The following is a 19,992-nucleotide window of genomic DNA, read 5'->3' as shown; positions in this document are numbered from 1 at the left end:
ACCCAACTTTTGTTGGTTTGGTTTGGTTTATCGATTTAAAAACCCGATACAATTGGTTTGGTTTGGTATTTGAAAAGTCCGAACCAACCCGGTCCATGTACACCCCTAGTTGTGACCCTTACGATTGAGATGAATGGCTGTCATGCTTGTAGATTTCTGTAGATTTCATTTTTCTTCTTTTTCCATTTTAACAACCTTTTTTTTTTTTTTTTTTTTTTTTTTTTTTTAACTTTCTAGCGATTTGAGGAGAAGAAGAACCAAAGTAGAGTCCTTGCAAATATTATATTTATTCTTTTTTTACTCACTTTATTATTTCTGCTCCACTTTGAGAAGGTATGTGAAGAGAAACTGTTAATTTTTTAAACAAAATCTTAATTTTTAAACCGGAAAATTTCAGAGATCTTTCACCAGGGTTGACTTCATAACACTAAGCTCTCTTGTGGTTTGTGATTACACTTACCTCCCCAATTATCATTTCTTTGTAACAATTATTTTAACCTATCTATATCTATATCTATATATTATTAAAAAGAGGATAGTTTGTTATAGGATTGTGACAAGTGTCAGTGTAGGATAATGCCACATAATAGTTTTAGGACAAAAGTAGTTAATTAGTTAATAATTAGTTTTTAGTTATTATTTTTAATTTAAAAATAATTAAATATCAATATTTTCTAGGAAACATATACATCTATATATTGGATTTAATTTAAATTAACAAATAAAGAATTTAGATTAGAACATAAATTATTTGAATAATACTTGAAAAGTAAACACATTTTTTTTTTAATGAACAAGAACCAGGAAATCAAATTTTATCTTTACATTTTTTTATATTTAAAAATAAAAACAAAAACACAAAAATAAGAAGACAAAAGAAAAAAGAAAAAAAGAATAAACGAAGTAAAACTAATCAAAGTGCACGTCACATACCCCATTTGCCCCACTAACTCACTTATTGAAGACAAAATCAAAAAAAGGAAATAACTACCCCACATCTGCACCACGTTCGCATTCCCGCATTTCCTATTGCACGATCAAGCACACATGTATGCTGACAACACATAAGTAAGGGACATACTTTTACAATTTCAGGTTACTGCTACTCTCCAACTTTTTCTCAAATCTAGAAAAGAAGGATACCAACGGAGGAGATCAGAGACGTAAAAAGACAGAGAGAAGTAAGCTAATTAATTGAATCAATTTATTGTAGAGTGTTTTCTTCCCCCGCTTTCTTTCCCTCTAATCAGTTGAAAGTTCTCTACTTTTGATGATTTTTTGTGAAACTAAATCTTTACTAATTATGCCGAGATTCATGTATTTCTGCAATTTTGATTTGTTGATATTCATATATTTTCTGAAACTATATGCAAATCAAGGTTACTCTTTCAAGGTTCGGCCAACTCTACCCTTACTTTTCTTCTTAATTTGTATGTATTTGCTTTTATCAGAGTTTTTTTATTTGATCTGAATTGCTGGGCTTGAGTTAACCCTATTTTTTATGTACCCCCTTCCCGTTTTTCTTTATTCAAGTTTGAATTCAATCACTTGAAGTTATGATATTTCTTCTGTGTTGTGACTTGTGATTATTGTTTGTTCCTGTCAATTCGGAGCCTATTGGACTTCAATTACTTTACTCATTTCCAGTCTTCTTAGTCATATTGGGACGCAACATTCAATTATAAAGGTAATTATATTCTGTCAAATTTTCTTATATAGTACAAATATTATAAGTTTAGTTGTTGTTTTTGTTTTGTGGTATATGCTCTAATAAGATTGTACGAGCAGGCTGTTATGCATATCAAATAATGTGGAGGTTTTGATCCACTACTTGGACTGCAACAGAGAAAAGTTATTCTCCTTTGACATTATTACTAAAGTAGATTAGATTAATTTAATTTTCCAAAACTCAAATTTAGATATCTGAAAACTATATCCAAAATTATTGTATATTGTAAATACATCTTAAAATATCCATAAATGTTTATGTAATTTGAATCGAGAAATGAAAAGAGACTTATATTGGATGATGTTTCTGTGCATTCAGAGATTTCTTTTCTTTGATGATGAGGGAAACGGATGGCAGCACCAAGTACCAACGAAGATAAATTGTGAGTTCATTGTTTCTTTGGTTTTATGTAGATCTCTTGATATAGTTAACCTTTGATACCAACTCAAGAATGAGACTTTGTCATAAATGCATTTGGGCTATTCAGAAATTTAAACACCTAATGTTCGGCATGGTGAAACTTGAAGTTGACAACATGATTTGAGAATGAATAATTCCATTACACTATTGGTTTTGATTAATGCCAAACGGGAACAGAGGGCTCCCTATCTTAGTTGGAGAAAAAATGGTTTCTTTTAAAAACAATGCATCTAGGACAGAAAATGAAAGTTAATGTTGTGGCTAGGCGAAACCGTGAAAGTGAATAGATGTCCAATAGCATCGGATTTGTTGCTGCTATAGAATGACTTAATATGCAAATCATTAGTTTAGTTTCTTTTATTGTCATTTACGTGATTTCAAAAGAAAAGAAATTACTGCCAAAATTTTCCCATGGAACTATGTATAGGTTTTTTGATGAGTCCTACAAGTCTGAAGCCTAGAAATGGGAAAAGATCGACTACTCCATCCCCTAATGGGCTGGTGGCAAGCCTTAGTAAGTAATTGTGTTATTTTTGTTTGTGCAATAAATTTAAGATCGTTTGGTCTACTTAATACTTATTTGATTGCTTTCAAACGGTTTTTAATCTTTTTGTTTCATGTTTTAGTCGAATTATCCCACCTGGTGGGATTATATTGGGCATGTTGTTGTTGTTTTATTATAGTGATGGAAAAGTCTTCCTTCAGGGGTCTTCTAAATGATTTATTTTATCACTTAGCGTTAGAGATTATCTCCTCTTGAAGGGAAATTTAAATCTGAAAGTTTTATATAGAAGATTAATTGATTTTTATTGTGTTTATGCCCTCAATATCAGCACTGCGGAGTGCGTACAAACTGTTTGGTATAACATCTAAAATAATTTCTCATTCGATCGTTGAATACTTATTTTTTCATTGAAAAAGTTTGTTTGTTGAACCAAAATAAATTTTAGTTTCATTCTTTGGTTTACTATGGACTTGGTACTTTGGGTAAATTGGTGCTCAATTTAGTTCAGAGACACTGATTGACTGAGCTTCGGTAGCACTTTTCTTAATTTCTAAATTTATAGAGATAGGGCTTCTTCGATTATCCTATATTTTGTGTGTAATATTGTTAGAAGTTCCCTTAAAAATTAAGAATTTTATTGTTGATGCAAATGCTAGCATTCTTAAGGAGCATCGATGATCGAACCATGTCTCATTAGATTTTATTAGATATAACATATATCAAAATGGACACTGAAAGGATTGCCTTATGAGGTGTAGGACAATTCTCAAGTACAATTGTAAGGAAGAAGTCTGTCCCGTAATTGTTTCTACGTAGTTTTTAAATTGGTTTCTTCAATAGTTTGTAGAAGCCTGCACTTTAGTAAGTAAAGAGTTTACTTGGTCGTGTTGATAATTATTGTTGCTCCATGTTACAATAGATATCTACGATTTGTGAATTAGTCGTTAAAATAATTCTACGGCCATCTTTCTACTATAGTATAAAGATTTCCTTATAAATCTTTATGCAGGTTTGGAATAGTCTTAAACAGTATAAAGGGTGTATACACATCTATCATCCATGGAAAAATTTACTTATGATAGATAGTTAATTTTCTTTTATATTATCTACTCATCGCGTATAATACTTAGTGAATAGTGATATTAATACGAGAAGTCAGCGAGCTAATTGCAACCTGAAATGAAAACAAGGCGCTGAAGGTATGTGCACTCACCCATATCGTTCTCTGAAAATAAACGTGCATAATTTGTCCATTTATCCTATTTGGCCTTTAACATCAAATTTGACAATGTATCCTCTCTTATTTTATGAAAAATTTGTAGTATGTCGTATGCGTTTATGAATTAGTCTTGGTTGGAAGATTTTCATTAAGTTTTTCGCAGCACATTGATAATTTAGAAAGCATGAAGTGATGCAACAACCTAACAGACATCAACCTTGGTTGAGAAAGGCCGATAATACAAATAAGTTTTTGCCCAAATTTATTCTTATAAAATTATGCAACATGAGGCTTTGATGATTACATAAATTCAATTGTTGGACTGAAGTTTCTTGCACAAAAGTCAAGGCGGAGAAATCAGACAAGTTCGTGTAAGTTGGTGTGAAGAGAGGGATCCAATTAAAACTACATAGAATCCTATTCGAGATGATGGATGGAGTTGAAGTGAAAATGATTTGTTGGTGAATTTCTACACATTATTAGTTTTTTTTTTTTTTTTTTTTTGTGTGTGATAAAATTAAGTTATTTGCTGGTTGTCCTTCTATTACATATATATTAGAGTCCTAAATATTAGTTGGACCAAAATATTGTAGTCGTAAAGATCGTGACTAATTATGTTGTACAAAATATTGTTTAATAAAAAGTGCTTTTAGATTTTTTACTTTAATTCACACATTTTATAATGTGTTTTTTTTTTCTCAAACACTTATCGCGCATCGCGCGGGTACGTATACTAGTATTATTAAAAAGAGGATAGTCTTAGGACAAAAGTTAGTTAATTAGTTACTTTAGTTATTGTTTTGAATTTGAATTACTTTATTTACTGTTTTGAATTTGAATTATTTTAATTATTGTTTTGAATTTGAATTTAAAAAAATTGAGAAGTTACCAAGTGGTACAGTTAATAATGCGAAAAAGAGAAACGCAAAAACAATTTGGTTCCACCAAATCAGGATAATTAGTTATTGTTTGCCTCTTTTTTTTTTTTTTTACACTTTTTATAAAAAAATTCATATCGAGCTTTACTTTAGGGAAATAAGAAAAAAGACAATTAATCCTAACCCACCATGAACCCACGTCCAACTCCCACTTCCCCATTTACCCCTTAATCTGCACCATGCTCACACAAATAACTATAAGCCATCACGTGCACAAAAACATTTATATACGATACACATGAACACAATACACAGAGAGAACAAAGCATATTCACTAAAGGATTAAAAAAAAAAAATGAATCCTGCTCAGAATTCTCTGTTTATTTAATCATAGTTCACATTTCAGTTTCTTCTTTTCTTCTTTATTTGGGATATTATTCTCACATTCTATTTTTAACAACAAACTGCAAGGTTGATGTTGATTTTTTGCTGGCTTTGTTGAGTCAATCTGCAGAACTGTTCAAATATTCCTTTCTGGCTAAATATAGGTAAGGATTTGAGGCATAAAACTCTTTAATTCTTAATTTTCCTGTTATTTAATTATTGACGTTCTCCTACAAATTTTTGTTTGATCTAGGAAACAATAAAAAAAAGTGTATAGATTAAGTTTTGCAAAGCAGTTTTAAGTCCTGCAGTTGGTGTGAGAGAGATGGCTTATGTTGCCATTAAAGTTTGGTAGTAATTTTTCTTTGCCTTACGTTTCTTAAGTATTGAAATATCTTGAATTTGATTTCATTAATGAAAAAATAACTTGAACCTGAAACTACTTATAACTGTTCTTCACAATTAAAGATTATCATTATCCAGAATTAAGGATAAATTATTTTGCAAAGCAAAAGTAAGTTTAGATGGTCTTATGCTTCTCTTTTTGCTTCAATGGAATATTAAAGTGTTTGTGGTCTGTGTATCACATATTCCATAACATGATAACCTAAATATGTCTTTCCCTCTTTAATTAGGTAAAAATGAAAAATATATCAATATTTTTTTGTATACATATATTTGGATAACACTTATTTGAACTTGAATTGAGAAAGTATTTTAAATTGGCACGAGAAAAGTTATCCTATGAATAAGATCATTTAACTGAACTTTTAATAGATAAAGTAGAAAACAAATAAAAGATTAGAAAATAAGAAATTGTCAACCAACGAAATAAAATTATAAAATATAATTAAGTTTCACAAATAGGAAATTCAAAATAATTGCTTATTGCATACAATACTAAACTAAAATTAACTAAAAATATTACTAAAAGATTTTATGATAAAATTAAAATAAAAAAATCTTCTCTATTTATACTTTGAACAAATTTTGAATCACAATAATACGTAACATTTTTTGGATCATAGGTGAAACAATTACTGGGAAACCTAATTAAAATATTGTAGTGGAAAAAAATATAGACATAGGAGAATTAGAGAAAAAAACTTAATCTAAAAGAAAAAATAAAGAAAAAATATCAAAATTATTATCATTAAAAATTTAAAATAATAGAATTCTGGAAAAAAATAAAGGTTTACAAATAAATAAAATTTCAAGAGTAAGAAATAATAATATTTATCTATATTGTAATTTTGATAAATAGAAAATAAAGAGCAATAAGATAAGTCAAGTGAAAAGCTAATAACATCAAAATAAGTTCTCTTTCGTACATGTTTATGAGTATTTGTTTGGAGTTTTCGTATGCTTATATCTTAATATATAATTTTTTTGTCATACAGATTTCTACAATGGATAAAATATTATAGGTTATGCATATCAAATTTCTCTGGATAGTTGTCAAGGTATATTTTTATGCTTGATTTAATTTTATTATATTTTTTATTTACTTACAATTAACTTTATATTTATCTTTTGTTACAGATGTAACCGAGGATTCTGAAGGTTCCATAGATATGATATATATACAAATACCTCACAAATGCGAAATGAATATTTGAAAAATAAACAAGCACAATGGAGAACCGAAATATACAAAGGAGTTTTACCAAATTGTCAAGGTATATTTCATACATAATTTAACTTTATTATTATTATTTTTAACTTTATTATTATTATTATTTTGTTTTTGTTTACAATTAACATTACACGTTTATCTTTTGTCACGTATGTGTAATTAAGGAATCTGATATTTCCATAGATATGATGTATACAAATATATCACAAATGTGAAATGGATAGTTGAAAAATAAACAAGCACAATGGAGGACCGAAATATACAAAGGAGTTTTACCAAATTGTCAAGGTATATTTCATACATAATTTAACTTTATTCTTATTATTTTGTTTTTGTTTTTGTTTTTGTTAACATTATACGTTTATCTTTTGTCACGTATGTGTAACTAAAGAATCTGATGTTTTCATAGATATGATGTATACAAATATATCACAAATGCGAAATGGATATTTGAAAAATAAACAAGCACAATGGAGGACCGAAATATATAAAGGAGTTTTACAAAATTGTCAAGGTATATTTTCCTGCTTAATTTAACTTTATTATTATTATTATTATTATTATTATTATTATTATTATTATTATTATTATTATTATTATTATTTGTTTTTATTTACAATTAACATTACACATTTATCTTTTGTCACAGATCTAATTAAGAAATCTGAAGTTTCCATAGATATTATGTATACAAGTAGCTCACAAATGCGAAGTGAATATTTCTAAAATGAACAAGTATGACAGATAACTAAAATGTATATAAGAGTTCTGCCAAATCAGTTGGGCAAGGAATGACTAAATGTATTACGAATGTATAAGAATTTTTTCGGTATTATTCACTATCTTAGGAGCACTGTACAAATAAAGCTTATTTTGTGTTATGCTATTCTGTTTGCTTCTATTTTTCTTTCACTGAAATACTATCTTTCATGATTGTTACGATTACATGTCTCTCTTTTCCCTTATATATATTAGCATTTTCAAAGTCGTATCCTTTGTTTTGGTACACGTAGCCTAATTTAATAAATCATAAGAAAAAAGAGTAAATTGGATACAATTCCTTATATGCTCTAAAATTCTGAATACTTTTCTTTCAGCATTTTCTTCCAAAATTACAATGATATCAAGTGACTTTACTTTTCTCCATTTAAGAAAGAAAAAATTTAAACAGAAAATAGAGGTCTTTGATTAAAAAAAAAAAGTGCTTTTAAATAGCAGTTAAAGCAATTTTTTTGTTTTTGTTTTTAGAGAAATGTAAAATTGTTAGATTCTCCCTACAGGCTACAGGCATAAATTTATTTTATTCTACAAGATACTTTGGAGTTTATCATTTTTGTGTTTGGCCAAATATTTGAGAATCATTTTGTTAGTATTAAAAATAGATTGTGTTTGGCCATTTTTTTTTTCAAAAGCGTTTTTGGCATCCCGGCCCAAAGTTTGGCAAAATAAAGCCATAAGTCAATTTGGAAACTAATAAAAAGTCAACATTAAAAAGAATGGAATGGACAAAAATTTTAAGATAAGTGACAAGCTAATATAAAGTCAGTTTGACAATATAATTATTAATGCTATTAAGAAGTGAAACATGGAATAAGAAAAATAGGGAACAAATTAAACAAAATTACTGAAGTACCGTATGATATGTTTATTTTCTTCAAACCAAAAAAACAATATTTTGTTAAAATATTATGATCGAGTGTACTCTAAAATTAGAACTAATAATATGATCTCAAAAAAGTAATCAGTTGACAAGTAATTTTTTATGGTGATTAAAGAAATTCCAGCAGTATGTATAATTTAATGTGGTTGTTAAGTGGTCTTTAATAATAAAAGTTTATTGATTCTCGATGTTTACATTAAATCATACTAATTTACTTTTGTTAAGTTATAAATTAAGGAGGAAATGTGTAATTAATTAATATTTTGATGATAACTATGTATATAAAGACTTATGAATAGTTTTATTAGTTTTATATAAACAACAATGTGGTTAATTTTTACTATCATCGCATACGAAGCAAAATTATAATTCTAATTTTATTAAAATAATTAGGTTAATGTTCTCAAACAAACAAGATAACAATTATAAATAATTAATTCTTTTAATATCGACCGTGCATCGCGCGGGTACGTATACTAGTATTATTAAAAACAGGATAGTTTTAGGATAAAAAGTGGTTAGATTAGTTATTAATTAGTTACTCCATTAGTTTTTTTTTTATTTAAAAAAGTGAACAGTTGGTTTGTAAGTATTGGTCTTGAAGACCACGTTTCTGCATTTCCTTCAAACTTTGGATTTTTTTTTTTATTGTAAAATTTAAACTAACGGTTTGCAAAATTTTAAAAAATCTTATCTGAATTAATATATTTTTTTAAAACAGTTATATATAGAAGACATGTGAATACTTCGGAATTAACAGAACATTTAAAAGTGAGTATCTGTGTACAATGAACAAGGTTTTTTTCTCCAGAAAAAAACCCACGTTTTTTTCTCCAGAAAAAAACCCACGTTTTTTGGCTCCTTCTTAATAGCAACTAATCTTTTTTTGTTCAATCCTTAATTGCCATTAACCCACGTTTTTTGGCTCTTCTTTATAGCAAGTAATAGGTTCTATGTTTGAATTTAAAACAACCTCAAAAAAGTTGGACTCTTCTGAAACAATTGATACCAACGTTCTAAACCAACCAAACCTGCACACCACCAAAAACTTATCCCACCTGCATGTCCCTTCTCCCATTACACTTCTCATCACGGTTTTATAACTTCTGCTCACGGTTTAAAATTGGAACTGCTTTATGGTTACTTAATCCGATAGACAGATTGAGAGTCACTTATCTGTCTTACATATTTGTAGTTTTTGTACGGGTTTCAAAGAGTGTAGAAAATTTATTTTCTCATGGTTGGAGTTTGTTTTGCAGTTGTCTTCAGAACTCTGGTTCCCCTTTTCTTTTTTCGTTTTCTGGCTTTTGGATTTAGATGAACAAATATATTTTGCTATTGAATTAGGTAAGTACTTATATGTGCACACTCAACAGACGTCACCTAGGGCAGTAACACACCATGGGTTTGTCTATATAAACGAAGCTTAGGAGAGAAGAGAAAAGATCACTTTTGTATCCAAGTTCTCACATCTTATAATATCATTTTTGGCTAAGAAATATACTCGGTCTTGGAGATCTGATCATTATTGTGATTTTATTACTTTCCATTTACATTGTTAACTTAGATAAATATCATTGCTTGTATTCCTCATAAGAAAAACAACTGCACCCCGAGCTCATTCGAGAGAGTCTCCGGATTGAATATGACCAACTTGTCTTTAAACCCGTAAAAACAAATCTCTAACTTCGTTTTTTAGTAGCTAACGGTTTTACCGGAAAACAAACTTGTTTATCGATTTAAGTTCCACCATATCACAAAAAATAGATTCAAGCTGTTTGCAACAAATTTTAATATGCGGAAATAAATTATAACCACAAACAAAATATGAAGAAACATATATTTTATTGATAAATATTGCGGGTACAAAATCTGTTTACTCCCTTGATTCTTCTCTCTTAATATTTCTCCGTAATTCGAGGGCCGTTAGTAGCTATTTCTTGAACGTAGGATGATTTGGATTTAGATATGTGGACTTTCTTGGCATGTATTTGATCTCCATGAAAGGATATTGTGGATCTTCTTGAAGTATTTGGTTGTCAAGAAATATCCGGCCACATATTGACCTCTTCTTCAATACGCATGAGTTTATGGGATATCTGAGATCTTGATCTCTTTGTAAATACCAAGAGTTTATGGGATATTTGAGATGTCTTTTCAAGGGAATGTGTGTCCCTTTATATAGGCTTAATCTAGGGTTTAGGGTAAAGTAGCCTCCAAGAAACCCTAATGGACATTAGAGTTTGAAGATGGATTTGACTTGTCTTGTTTATGTTAATACAAAATTCTTACAATATGACTAAGTTTCCCCTTTCTAATATTATACTCCTCTAATTAATTAATTTTATGAATAACTTCTTTTAAAAATTCCTTTATTATAATTTACGCTTCCCATTTGCTTTATTCTAAAGAAATTTTCAATATTAATGGACATCTTCTCAAGAACCATATCCAAATTGATAACTTTTAGTATAATATTAATGCCTATAACCGATAATTATACGAAACTCATGATTTTGCCAATGTTTTCTCATGTAACCCCCTACGCAATAAATCAGTCTAAACATATTTGTCAAAACCTTAACAAGATTCCAAGGCACAAAAAAAAGTATCATCATCCATATATGAATCATTTCACATTTTTTAATTCTGTCCATACACAAAATCGGAATCCCTAATTGATCACCCTCTTCGTAAGTGTATGTTAACTTGAAGTGTCACTTATAATCTTGATTGGTGGAACCAGAGTTTAATCAATGTTACTTCTTTGATTCTTCATAGGCTTATTGAACTATATGAATGCTGTCATTTTCTCGTGATCCCATCATGGCTATGCAGTGTTTTTATGTTGTAGTGAAACCCGTAAAGATCTAATGTCGAAATCGATGCTTAGTATTTTTTAAGGTTTTATTAAAGGTTCTCTGAACAGTGTTTGACTTGTTTCCTGCTAAATCATACGTAAGGAATTAATATTGTTTTATTATTTAATTTGCACTCATCATGCTATTCATTTAAAAGTAATTCATTTCAGAAGCTCTTAAAATTTATTGATGAAAAGAGTAAAGAGTGTATAACTTAAACAGGGGCAAATTGGTACTATTATAATTATTTTACATTAATAATAATAAAGTAAAGTAATTGTTACAAAGAAATCAAGATAAGGGAGTTAAAGATAATATTACAAATTAAGGGAGATTAGTGTTACGAAATCAAATGTAAAGGTTGATCCCTGAAATTATCCCTATTTAAAATTAAATCTTTGAATTTAGATCAAAAGAGATGACCCCCTCCTCCGCTTTTTTGCCGTATGGTATAGGAAATGAATTTTTGCCTTATGATATCCTAAAGTCCCTCTTTGTACCATCTAGTTGGAACCAAATAACAAAATGGATAAGTACCTTCTCTACAAAAATTACTGATCATTTGATGAAATTCGTGTTCTATTGTCACAATATGCTTCTTCTTTTTCCTTCTCCGCTGTCGTCCGTCATTAAAGTTTTCTTTAGTCAAATTTTTTGTGTTGGAAATTGGGTGTATCACAATTTCATATATTTGGCTCTAAAGTTAGTTGAAACCGTATTAGGCTCTTTAATAAATTAAAAGGTCATAACTTTTACGAAAAGGCACTTTAAATATATTAGTTTTTTTTCTTTTTACTTATTTTTTATAAATAGAATATGTAGAAGAATAATTTAGTAATTTAACTTTTAAGTTTTGGAGTTCATGCTTCTATATATATATATATATATATATATATATATATATATATATATATATATATATATAAACACACCCATAGTGTGACGGAAAATGAGGTAATATAACTGTCAGTATCTTTAAAGTTAGTGGAGAACCACTTCTACTAAACTAGATTCCTCAAATTTTTAAGTTTGTTTTTTGAACTTTTTTTATTTCCTTCGTGACATTTATTTTGATATGCTTCTTGTTTCTTTTTGTGATCATACCTTGTTTAATTAAATAAAACAGGAAAGCGACAAAGTTCGCGAATTAGTAAGGCCCCGTTTGTCCATAGATACCAAAATATTTTTTTTTTTTAGAATTTTGGAGTTGGAGTTGGAGTTCTGTTTCGCCATAGTTTTTGAAATTATAGTTTTTGGTGAAATGTAAGGCCTGTTTGTCCATAGATACAAAAAACAAATTCACTTTTTTTGAAATTTTGGAGTTGGAGTTGAAGTTGTGTTTGGCTATAGTTTTTGAAATTGTAGTTTTTGTTGAAATATAGTTGTAAAAAGGTGAAAAATGATTTTTTTTTTAAAAACAAGTTTTTTTTTTTTGTTTTTGGAATTCCGGAATACAACTTCAAGTTGTATTCGGAATTCTTATGGCCAAACGCTGAAAAGTGAAAAACAAATTCGAAATAAAGTGAATAATTCTTATGGCCAAACGCCTACTTAGATATTTGGTTGAAGCCGCAAGCCTTTCTTGTGATTAATTATATGTATGCAACTAATTATCCTTTTCATTAGTTTTGATGAAATTCTTGCTAGATTAAAGGTTGAATTGGTACGGAGGAAAACATTTAAGAAGAAATGACTTCCCTAGTACTGAGAGTAGCTAGGAAATTCAAGTTCTGCAAGTGGCATTCCACGCTGATGGTCTTTCCCTACCCTGTCTTCGTCGCTAATCCGCAAGTGGCATTCACTACTAAAAAAACAGGTTTTATAGACCTCAAAAAATGGCTATTTCCGACCTCATGAGGTCGGTTTTGGCCAAAAACCGACCTCAAAATCAGGTCGGAAAATAGTGGGTCGGAATTATTACCGACCTCATGAGGTCGCAAAAAACCGACCTCATGAGGTCGCAAAAAACCGACCTCATGAGGTCGGTAAACTATTTTTAGCCGGATATTAATTAAATAAAATACCGACCTCATTAGGTCAGTAAATTATATTAATAATATAATGATATGAGTTTACCGACCTCCTGAGGTCGGTAATTTTTATGAATATATGATATCTTTTGCATAAAACCGACCTCATGAGGTCGGTAATTTGCAATTTCTGGGAATATTATGCATAAAACCGACCTCATGAGGTCGGTAATTTGCAATTTCTAGATAATTTTGCAGAAAACCGACCTCATGAGGTCGGTAATTTGCAATTTCTGGGAATATTTTGCAAAAAACCGACCTCATGAGGTCGGTATTCTGCAAAACAATTGGTAGGATCCAGCTGCTCTTCCAGCTGCCCCCCTGTCAAGATGAAAATAATTTTATATTCAACTAAAACCATCTCAAATAGCTGCCAACAATTCACCAAACTACTAAAAAACATTAAGCTACTTCAACAACCACATATATTACAACCAATAATACGTCAAATTCAATTCGAAACTACTTCAAAGTTGAATCAAAACATCATTCAAACATTCCGAACAGACATTAAGCTACTTCAACTTTCGCAAACACCTACACAACATTAAACTACTTCACAACCTTTGCAAACATCCACAAAACATTAAACTAGTAGATCTACACTAAATTAGTCTACAACATTAGACTAAGTTAGTCTACAACATTAGACTACTTCACCGCTCGCAAACATCCACAAAACACTTACACAATCCACAAATCCACCACAACATTAACATTCAAACATAGTAAGCGCTGAGCTTTCTTCTTGAAGTTTTGAGCTAGCTGTGTCTCATGTTCCGGGCGCCAGACACATTTTTCCTGCGATGAAAAGTAAATGAGTTTATTAATAAGGAATAGATCAATATAAGTGGATTGTTTAAATAAACTAGATGAGTGATAATCGTGCCTGCAAGAGTGCAACATGAATCTTCACCTCTTAATTTGCTAAAAATCCATATCCTTCTTTTCAACATTATTTGGGAGGCTCCGCAACCAAAAAAATGCTAGTCAAGTTAAAGTCGCTTCATTGAAGTAAAAGAGGTGATAAAAAAGCGATGGAAATATAGTATAATTCCCTTTAGAAGATATACTAATTCATGGCTGACAGAAATTACGATGTGCAACAAATAAAAAATAAGAGAATACCCATGTATTTCAACAAAAAAAAAAAAAAAAAAAGAGAACACCCCCTTCTTCATCTGGTTTTAAGAATTCAAATATATAGCCATTGCATTCAAATGCAATGGGGCTACAACTACAATAAGCTTAGATGACATATAAAGATAAAGAGCTCAAGCATACTATTTGGCTACCAAAAATAAAACACGCTATAGTTCAAAATGCAAGCAAGTGGCAGCTTCAAAAAATATGCAGGAACCAGTGAATGGCCTAGTGTTTAACTGTAGTTTAATCCTTAAAGGGCATCAGTGTAGTGCTTTTGTGCTTAATTAATCTTGGGGTAATAACTAATATTCTTCTGCTTCAGTGTGTTAGCTCAAAGGTGACGGTAAAGTTTAGCATTTATTGTTTTCATTTTCTTACAGGTTGAAGCTCCCAAGAAAAAGGTCAAGAAGACATTTGTACCAGTGACAGAGATTGTTTATGGTGCAATGGCAGCTGCTGATGTTCAGAAGGCTGTTGAGAAAGGATTTGAAATGGCTCTTCAGGATCATGTTATGGAAGAGACAAAGGACAACAAGAATGCCGTTGAGTCTTATGTTTATGACATGAGGAATAAAGTATTTGGTGCTGTTGAGTCCTATGTTTATGACATGAGGAATAGAGTATTTGGTTCTTGCATATTTATTGTCCAACTGCAGTTGTTTCAACCTTTGTTGTGGATCTCCACATTACAAGTCAATACTAGTTAATAGGCCTTGTTTATCTGCACACACAATAATCTAATAGTAGGCATTTATTTTATCTATCTTTTTTTAGGCTATAACCCATTAACGTAAGTCCATATTCTAATATATCTAAGTTATATAAAATACTAGCGTAAATAATTTCTCATGCCATCAGCGTAAATATGACATTTTATAAACTTTGTTCCCTTTCTTAAAGATTATCAACTCATATTTGTTAGAGAATAATGTGAACACATTTAAAGTTCGGAAGAATATACTGTCTTGCAGTTGGAATTCTAAGTGGATAAGAACATTTTGGTAGGTTACCTTAACACTTTATGATAAGGATTCCATGCATTTTCATATATGATCTAACAATAGGTAAGGCCCTTTTTCCTGCCTATTTGTAGGAGACCAAATACGTGCATGGCATATGATATTAAAATGGACAAATGGATGATGTTGATACTACAGGACAGGAGCATGACAAAATTGACACACAAGCACAAGATGATATGCAGAATAAGGTAGCCAAGAAGTGAATAAAAGACCTGTAGGTTATGAAGTAACTTCAGGAAACTTGCAACAGCAAAATGAGATACTTGCAAGTCTTGCTAATGAGGAGAACAACTTTGTATCTCCATCTAAAGTTGTTGAGATATGTGGAAATATCTAGAACAATGTAAAGGATGACTTTGCTGGGGAAAAAACAACAGCAGACAGTCAAGAATTTTACTACACCGTCAAGATTATCAAGTGCATTTTGAAATTACATTAAGCATCAATTCAACAATTAAAATAGAGAAAGCACATTTTGAGATAGGAAAATACACACCATAAAGATTAAGGAGGCTGTCTACTAATCGTCAAAGCTGTCAATAGAGGCAGCAGCACAATGATCTCCTAAATCAAGCACAAACAACTGAGAAAAGAAAAGGAAAAACATAAGGGGAAGACTGGGTCAATTCCAGCCAAGGCTTTAACATTTTAGTTTACTTCAATCCATATACAAACTAGATGAAACCAACCAGCTGCAGGAAGTTGGTGCATGCAGTTATACAAAGGACCATTTTCCTGGTGCAACTAATGAGAAGCAGGACCATGAGATCCAACCAGATTTGAAAGCAAAGGGTGGTACAAAAAATTGCAAAACTGCAGACCAATGAAGTAATGCCAAGAGTTCACAGAAGCAGAAATCTAAAGGCAATATGCAGCAGGTCACAAAATATGCAGGATTAAATAGTTGTTTCATTGATCCTAATCATTTTGGACATGTTGTGATACAAAAATGGATCACTACAGCTCAGATCACTCAGTGCAGTTTGCAGATTAACAGAGGGAATTTTACTGGTTTTTTAATGTGCAGATATGCAGTCTACATTTTTACAAAAACTCCAGAGGTACAATTTTTTGTTGAATGATCCATACCACATTGTCAACCAAGTCATCCCCGGAAGATGGTTCTGCAAAACTGAATTACTGAACATAAATTTCCTGGTAATGCATTAAGCAGAGGAAGACATCAGAGTCAACTAGATCTTAGTTAATAAAGGATAAATTGTCCCTCAAGAAATCAATGCAACAAGATCAGTACTTGTTCAGTTACTTCTTTGGATGGTCCTTGAATGAGTACCAAACTAAGGCTCCTTAACCGCAGTCCTCGGGACTATAAAGGCACATATTATGAATGAATTTGATTTTAAATGCCTACTCTTTCTTATGCTTTACTTTATGCAGGTCCAGTAATCAGTCCATGAAGTGTCTTTGAACTCCCCTGATAAAAGCTATGTTAAACTGCATACAATTAGTTGCATGCAATATGATACATTCAATGCAAGAGATCAGTAATAAGGAAAACTTATTATACAAGTCAGAGCATATACTTGAATTTTTTTCCTGCTGCCCTTGCTGCACGACGACTTGAAGTTAATTCTATAACTTCTTTTGAATCATTTTGACTTTCTGCAAAATTCTCCTCCTGTTCATGTTCAGGAGACTGTTGCTCCATATGCTTGACCCCACATTCGCTAATACTTCGTTTTTGAACGCATGTAGCACCTGCACCACCTTTGAAATCACACTCCAATTTCTCTTGCTGCTGTAACCAAATAAGATATCCAAAATAGTGTCAGCAATTCTTTGAAAACATTGGACAACGATCAGCAACTTTAGTATACTCTTTTAATAAATGCTTTAACCAGTTGAAATAGGAACAACTCGACAAAAAAACTAACCACATTTAGCTCCTTTGGAAACTCGAGCCGTGCTTCTTCAGGATTCTCATCCTTCCACCCTATCCACCATGCATCAGAAAACACAATCTGGAAAAGAAAAAAAGAAAAAAAAAGCCATAAATCATGAAAAATGAAACGGGACAAGTAAATGTAACTAAGTGCTAAAACAAATCCTTTTAGTTTTCATCAGAACCTTATAACAAGTTAACTGTAACAGAAGTAAACCTAATCCCAATCCATCGAACGGAGTCAACAACCACAGAGATCTATATCTTTTCTCAAACTCGAGAGAAAAAATATTTGCAATGGTTGTTGGCACTTCATATTCAAAATGTTTATAATATCTCAAAATAAAAAAAATACTACGAGAAAATAGACAAAGTCACGGGAAACAGACCTAATAACTGAATATACCATCTTGATGGATAAGTCAACTGTACTAAAACAATTTTTTTCCGATCAAACTTTTGGAATGTAAAATGAAATCAATGTGTGCAATGTATTAGCCCAACAGATGAAGGTTTTGTGGAACGGATAAAAAGGTACAACCATTAGAAAAGGTGTGAGGTATCAAATAATAGCATTTATTTGGTAGTTCCTTTCACTTCTCGTAATGTGTGTCAAAGCTATTCAACTTACAATATTTAAGAAAAATTAACTTGAGAAGGAAAGTTGAAAGTTGAAAGAACAATATTCGTGCTTGAATCAAATAAAAATCTAGAAGCGCACAAAACTTTAGCCCAATATGTTCAATAAGTCAAAATATCGGGCATGGTCGCTTTATCACGCACTCCCATTCTAAGACTCCAGTGGCAAGCTCCTTAGCACACAAAGAACAGAACCATTTATCATATGGACATTGCCAAATCAAAAAACATATCAGACATATGACAAACCATAAAACATATCAGAAGTATGCTCTTTGGCAAACTAACTAAAGAGCCATTCTTGGTTCTATTTTTCATTGTCATGAAACAATTCTGTTAGGTAAAAGACAAATAGTTCCTCTTGACTCATTCTAATTCCTGGGAGGATGGCTCTGCATACTTTCTTTTCGATCATCGGAAGGAGTATTTTGTTCCTATAGACAATATAATTCCACATCCAGCAAGGGACTAATGAGAAGGAAAGTTCTAAATATGATGCCTTCATGATGATTAATACATTGTTCTTTGAAATAAAAGTGATAACTAGTATTTGCAAAACGAAGCTCCTGCAATTTAAATTGATACAAAGATAAACGGAATAAAACACAAAAGAGAGAGAACTACCAACCATATTGTCAAGGTAATCTTCGCACACTACATTCTTCCCACCTCTGGAGAACTGCATAGTCAGATAACCATTTGAATTCATCTCAGATCAACATTACACAAAACAAAACTAAGGATAAAAAGTATTAAAAGTTCTCTATATTTTCTCCTTGCATAAAAATTACCAATAGGACTAAAACACTCCTTGAAAAATAGGGCCAGAAGTTTTTAACATGACTAAAGGAAATATGCCAAACATCTTCACCATTTTCTCTGATTCCCCATATAGCCAAAGTAATTTCATTATTTTGTATCCCCAAATGGCCAAAGTAATTTTTCTGAGAATTTACGGAAGACCCTCTATTTGTAATTGTGTTTACACTTCCTTTATTCAGCAAATTGAAGTATATAATGTCAAGTTCAGTAACTGAAGCTCTAACAACTCAACTCAGTAACAAATTTCTTAGCCAAGAAAAGAAAAAAAGCATACCTCAAATGTTGATGATAACTGGTGATGGAAACGGCAGTACTGGGTGTGGACGACGGCGACGGTGACTCCCTACACTTGGTGACGTATGGTGTATTAGGTTTAGAGAGAGAGGGACCTCAAAAATGTGAGAGGGAAAGAGGGAGAAATGGAAAGAGAAGGGTTTAACTGGGGCTGTTTTAATTTTAGTGGGCTAATATTATCGACCTCACGAGGTCGGTATTCTTTTAAATTAAAAATAAAATTATAATGTTTAGCATCAAATAAATTTCTGACTTGGTGAGGTCGGTAAATTATTTTTCAAATTTTGGTACGATATTACCGACCTCATGAGGTCGGTTTATTTTTTAAAAAATTTGAAAAATAAATATTACGATTTTACCGACCTCATGAGGTCGGTTTTTTGGGGTCGGGAAATCCTGTTTTTTTAGTAGTGATTCCATGCCGATTGTCTTCTCATATGCAAATTTTCTCGCTAAATAAAAATTAGCGGTAGATAGATTTTGTAGCTAAACAAGAAAATATGTCGCTAATCTTATTTAGTGATGGATTAGCGACGAATTATCAAAATATTTGTTAGCTACGAGCAATTTAGAGACGAATTAGTGACAAAGTCCGTAGCTAATCTAGCTCTTTGTAGTATTAATAAAATACCCGACTATTAGTAATAACTTTCCTACACTTCAAACATGTAAGTTATTCGCATTTTATTAATTATAATATTTATTATATATAGAGAAATTTATCATTTTTATTTAGTTAGTTTGTTTGTAATTTCTCTTTAGAATTATCATAAAATTGCATAGAAAACTTTTTATTTATAATTCTAATTTATTTTTCAATAATTATATTTAATATACTTATTTT

The 19,992-nt window shown here is 30.8% G+C and overlaps 1 protein-coding gene and 1 long non-coding RNA gene across 43 annotated transcripts; one reads left to right on the top strand and one right to left on the bottom strand.

Moving 5' to 3' along the window:
* The first annotated feature begins 603 nt into the window (after positions 1 to 603).
* On the top strand, positions 604 to 14,985 carry LOC132641005 (uncharacterized). 16 transcript variants are annotated; one of them, XR_009582564.1, is made up of 10 exons: positions 604 to 1,181; positions 1,614 to 1,687; positions 1,789 to 1,851; positions 2,048 to 4,334; positions 5,223 to 5,299; positions 6,536 to 6,598; positions 6,678 to 6,814; positions 6,955 to 7,059; positions 7,181 to 7,285; positions 7,421 to 7,713. It is a non-coding gene; the product is annotated as an uncharacterized LOC132641005 (long non-coding RNA). The 16 variants fall into 16 exon arrangements; XR_009582563.1 differs by lacking the exon at positions 604 to 1,181 and adding an exon at positions 1,188 to 1,393; XR_009582565.1 differs by lacking the exon at positions 604 to 1,181 and having other exon boundaries at positions 1,188 to 1,687; positions 2,048 to 2,111; positions 2,577 to 4,334.
* LOC132641003 (DNA-binding protein RHL1-like) lies at positions 13,731 to 19,301 on the bottom strand. Of its 27 annotated transcripts, none has more exons than XR_009582550.1 (9): positions 19,129 to 19,296; positions 18,661 to 18,711; positions 17,386 to 17,472; positions 17,035 to 17,249; positions 16,746 to 16,935; positions 16,580 to 16,645; positions 15,987 to 16,073; positions 14,239 to 15,849; positions 13,731 to 14,123 (listed from the first exon to the last, which is right to left on the bottom strand). XR_009582550.1 is itself a non-coding variant. In XM_060357842.1 (7 exons), the coding sequence occupies exons 2-6, from the start codon at positions 18,661 to 18,663 to the stop codon at positions 16,027 to 16,029; spliced, it is 399 nt and encodes a 132-aa protein (XP_060213825.1). In that variant the 5' UTR covers positions 18,664 to 18,711; positions 19,129 to 19,295; the 3' UTR covers positions 13,731 to 14,123; positions 15,987 to 16,026. The 27 variants fall into 27 exon arrangements, 8 of the variants coding, with proteins under 8 accessions (XP_060213825.1, XP_060213821.1, XP_060213824.1 ...); XR_009582551.1 differs by having other exon boundaries at positions 15,987 to 16,054; XR_009582546.1 differs by having other exon boundaries at positions 14,239 to 14,308; positions 15,703 to 15,849; positions 15,987 to 16,935; positions 19,129 to 19,301.
* Between the last annotated feature and the right edge of the window lie 691 nt (positions 19,302 to 19,992).

The sequence above is a fragment of the Lycium barbarum genome, chromosome 5, assembly GCF_019175385.1.
Source record: "Lycium barbarum isolate Lr01 chromosome 5, ASM1917538v2, whole genome shotgun sequence".
Classification (NCBI taxonomy): domain Eukaryota; kingdom Viridiplantae; phylum Streptophyta; class Magnoliopsida; order Solanales; family Solanaceae; genus Lycium; species Lycium barbarum.
Note: the sequence above shows the minus strand (reverse complement) of the source record. Positions and strands in the feature narration are given on the sequence as shown.